Source organism: Myotis brandtii, unplaced genomic scaffold (genome assembly GCF_000412655.1).
Source record: "Myotis brandtii unplaced genomic scaffold, ASM41265v1 scaffold39, whole genome shotgun sequence".
Lineage (NCBI taxonomy): Eukaryota > Metazoa > Chordata > Mammalia > Chiroptera > Vespertilionidae > Myotis > Myotis brandtii.
This window is the reverse complement of record NW_005364953.1, coordinates 3,915,480-3,918,819: the sequence shown is the minus strand read 5'-3', so window position 1 is coordinate 3,918,819 and position 3,340 is coordinate 3,915,480. Positions and strand designations below refer to the sequence as shown.

The 3,340-nt window shown below is 36.7% G+C and overlaps 1 protein-coding gene across 1 annotated transcript; it reads right to left on the bottom strand.

Annotated features, from left to right (window-relative positions):
• Positions 1-2,239: 2,239 nt before the first annotated feature.
• On the bottom strand, positions 2,240-2,553 carry LOC102239722 (uncharacterized protein C2orf74-like). Its single transcript, XM_005872757.1, has 2 exons — positions 2,435-2,553; positions 2,240-2,330 (listed from the first exon to the last, which is right to left on the bottom strand). The coding sequence occupies exons 1-2, from the start codon at positions 2,551-2,553 to the stop codon at positions 2,240-2,242; spliced, it is 210 nt and encodes a 69-aa protein (XP_005872819.1).
• Positions 2,554-3,340: the final 787 nt, after the last annotated feature.

The following is a 3,340-nucleotide window of genomic DNA, read 5'->3' as shown; positions in this document are numbered from 1 at the left end:
ATTCATAAACTTTACAATGTGATGCTCCCTATATTTCAATATCAACCTGGCACCACACATGATTATTACAATATTGTTACTAGATTTCCTATGCTGTACTTTAGATACTTGTGACTGTTTTGTAACTATCAATCTCTACTTCTCAATCTCTTCACTTTTGCAGTCAGTCCCCCAACACCCCATCCCTCTGGCCACCATTAGTATATTCACTGTATTTATAAGTATCTTTCTGGCCCTAACAGGTTTGGCTCAGTGGATAGAGTGTCAGCCTGCGGACTGAAAGGTCTCAGGTTCGATTCCGGCCAAGGGCATGTACGTTGGTTGCGGGCACATTCCCAGTAGAAGGTGTGCAAGAGGCAGCTGATCGATGTTCCTCTCTCATCGATGATTCTAACTCTCTATCCCTCTCTCTTCTTCTCTGAAAAAAATCAATAAACTTTATTTTTTTTAAAAAGTATCTTTCTGTTTTGTTTGTTCATTTATATTGTTTTTTAGATTCCATATGTAAATGAAATCGTATGGTATTTGTCTTTTTCTGACTGGCTTAGTTAACTTAGTGTAGTGTCCTCTAGATCTATACATGCTGTTGTAAATTATAATATTTCATTTTTTATGGCTGAGTAATATTCCATTGTTGTATGCATATCACTTTTTTATCCACTCTTCTACTGATGGGCATTTGGTCTGCTTCCAAATCTTGGCTATTGTAAATAACACTGCAATGAACATAGGGGTATATATATTCTTTTGAATTAGTGTTTTTAGTTTCTTCAGATAAATACCCAAAAGTGGAATAGCTGGATCATGAAGCAATTCCATTTTTTTTATTTTATTTAGGAACCACATTACTGTTTTCCATAGTGGCTGCACCAATCTGCATTCCTGCCAACAGTGCACAAGCATTCCCTTTTCTCCACATCCTAGTGAACACTTATTTGTTGATTTATTCATAATAGCCATTCTGGGAGGTGTGAGTTGATATCTCATTGTGGTTTTAATTTGCATTTCTCTGATGGATGAGGTTGAGCATCTTTTCATATATCTATTGGTCATATGTATGATCTCCTTGGAGAAGTGTCTATTCAGGTCCTTTGCCTATTTGTTTTTAAATATATTTTTATTGATTTCAGAGAGGAAGGAAGAGGGAACAGACATACATCAATGAATGATGAGAATCACTGATCGGCTGCCTCCTGCACACACCCCACTGGGGATCGAGCCCGCACTCGGGGCATGTGCCCTTGACCAGAATCGAACCTGGGACCTTTTAGTCTGCAGGGTGACGCTCTATCCACTGAGCCAAACCAACTAGGGCTGCCTATTTTTTAATTGGATTGTTTGATTTTCTGCATTGAGTCATATTAATTCTTCATAAATTTTATTAACACCTTATCAGAAGTATCATCAGCAAATATCTTCTTTCTTTAAAAAAAAAGAGAATAATTTATTGATTTTTAGAGAGAGAAAAAGGGAGAGGAAGAGAGAGAAACATCGACATGAGAGTGAAACATGGATCAGCTGCCTCCTGCACACCTCCTACTGGGGATCAAGCCCACAACCCTGGCATGTGCCCTGACCAGGAATCCAACAGGCAACCTTTCAGTGCATGGACAATGGCCAACCAACTGAGCAACACAGGCCAGGGTGGCAAATATATTATTTCATTCAGTGCGTTGTCTTTTCTTTCTTTCTTTCTTCCTGTCTTTTTTTTTTTTTGGCACAAACACAAAATTCTTTATTCACATTTTAGACAGTGTTTGAGTAGATTGAGTTTCAAGAACATTTACTATAATTTTTGAACTCAGATTTGAGGGTTTTTTTGTTCTGTTTTTTTAACTATATTCAAGCTCTGGGTATTTTACTTACAGAATTTTTCATGTAGCCTACTTGTTTCTACACAAAGGTAAAATACTATTTGTATTGCTTAATTTCCCATTATTTGTTGTTTCAACATAATTTTGTACCCCCAGTCATCTCATTGTTAGTCTAAGGCAGGAGTGTGGAACTTTTTTTCTGCCAAAGGCCATTTGGATACTTATAACATCATTCATGGGCCATTCAAAATTATCAACTTAAAAATTAACCTGCTATATTTGGTCAAACATTTAATTAACTCACCCCAAATGCCTTGGCAGAGCCAGACCAAATGATTTTGAAGACCTTCTATGGCCCTCGGATGGGACTTTCTCCACCCCTGGTCTAAGGTTATATTTCTTTCACTCTCAGCCTTTTTTGGGCTTCATTTTCTCTCTTTATGTTCTTGAGTATAGCTTCGAGGTGTAGAGTTTTCCTCCCCAAGATCCACAACTATTACCTCCCTAAAAATATCACTCCTTTTAAAGGTTTTTGTTGTTATCAATAACTATGTAAGAGTTCCAGTGACAGGTATGTGTGGTTTTTGCAAATCATCTTGATAATATTTTTTTTAACATACTAAGGGTCTTGCTTCTCTTTTATTTTGACCTCCATTTTGCCTTCTATGTCCTCTTTGTTATCTAAGTGTATGATCACCATTTCTTGGCTCCATCTCTGGACAAGAATGCCAGGCCTCATGATTTGCCTTATGAGAGTCTTTTTTTGGGTCTCCTGAATTGCATGTCTCCATATTATCAGTTAAATAATCTTCACTAGGAGCTTTTTCTGTCTCATCATCTTTCTTGGCTTGGGAACTAACAAGCCTATCCTGCCCCAGACATCAGAGCTTCACTATCCACTCAGTCTCCTAAGCCAAAAATCTGGAAGTCTGTACAGACTACTCTTTTCATTTTGTTGGATGGTTTCTTTTGCTGTGCAAAATCTTTTTAGTTTGATGTAGTCCCATTTGTTTATTTTTTCTTTTGTTTCTCTTGCCTGAGGAGATATATCAGAAAAAAATATTACTACAAGAAATGTCTGATATTTTACTGCCTATATTTTCTTCTAAGAGCTTTATCGTTTCAAGTGTTACATTTAAGCCTGTAATCCAGTTTGAGTTTATTCTTGTGTATGGAGTAAGAAGGTGGTCTAGTTTCACCTTTTTGCACATATCTGTCCAGTTTTTCCAACACCATTTATTGAATAGTCTGTCTTTACCCCATTGTATTTTCTTGTCTCCTTTGTCAAATAGTAATTGACCATACAGGTGTGGGTTTATTTCTAGGCTCTTCATTCTGTTTCATTGATCTATATGTCTTTTTTTATATGCTAGTACCATGCTGTTTTGATTATTATAGCCTTCTAGTATAGTTTGATATCAGGTAGTGTGTAACTTCCAACTTTGTTCTTCTTTCTCAAGATTGCTGTGCTTTTCAGGGTCTTTTGTGGTCCCATATAAAGTTTTGGATTATTTGTCTTAGTTCTG

Bases quoted from the DNA above. Each gene is read 5' to 3' on its own strand.
- LOC102239722 (XM_005872757.1), bottom strand. From the start codon at position 2,553: ATGAGGCCTGGCATTCTTGTCCAGAGATGGAGCCAAGAAATGGTGATC. The intron at 2,331-2,434 runs GTATGTTAAAAA...CTTTAAAAGGAG, and splicing joins AAAGAGAAGCAAGACCCTTA to TGATATTTTTAGGGAGGTAA.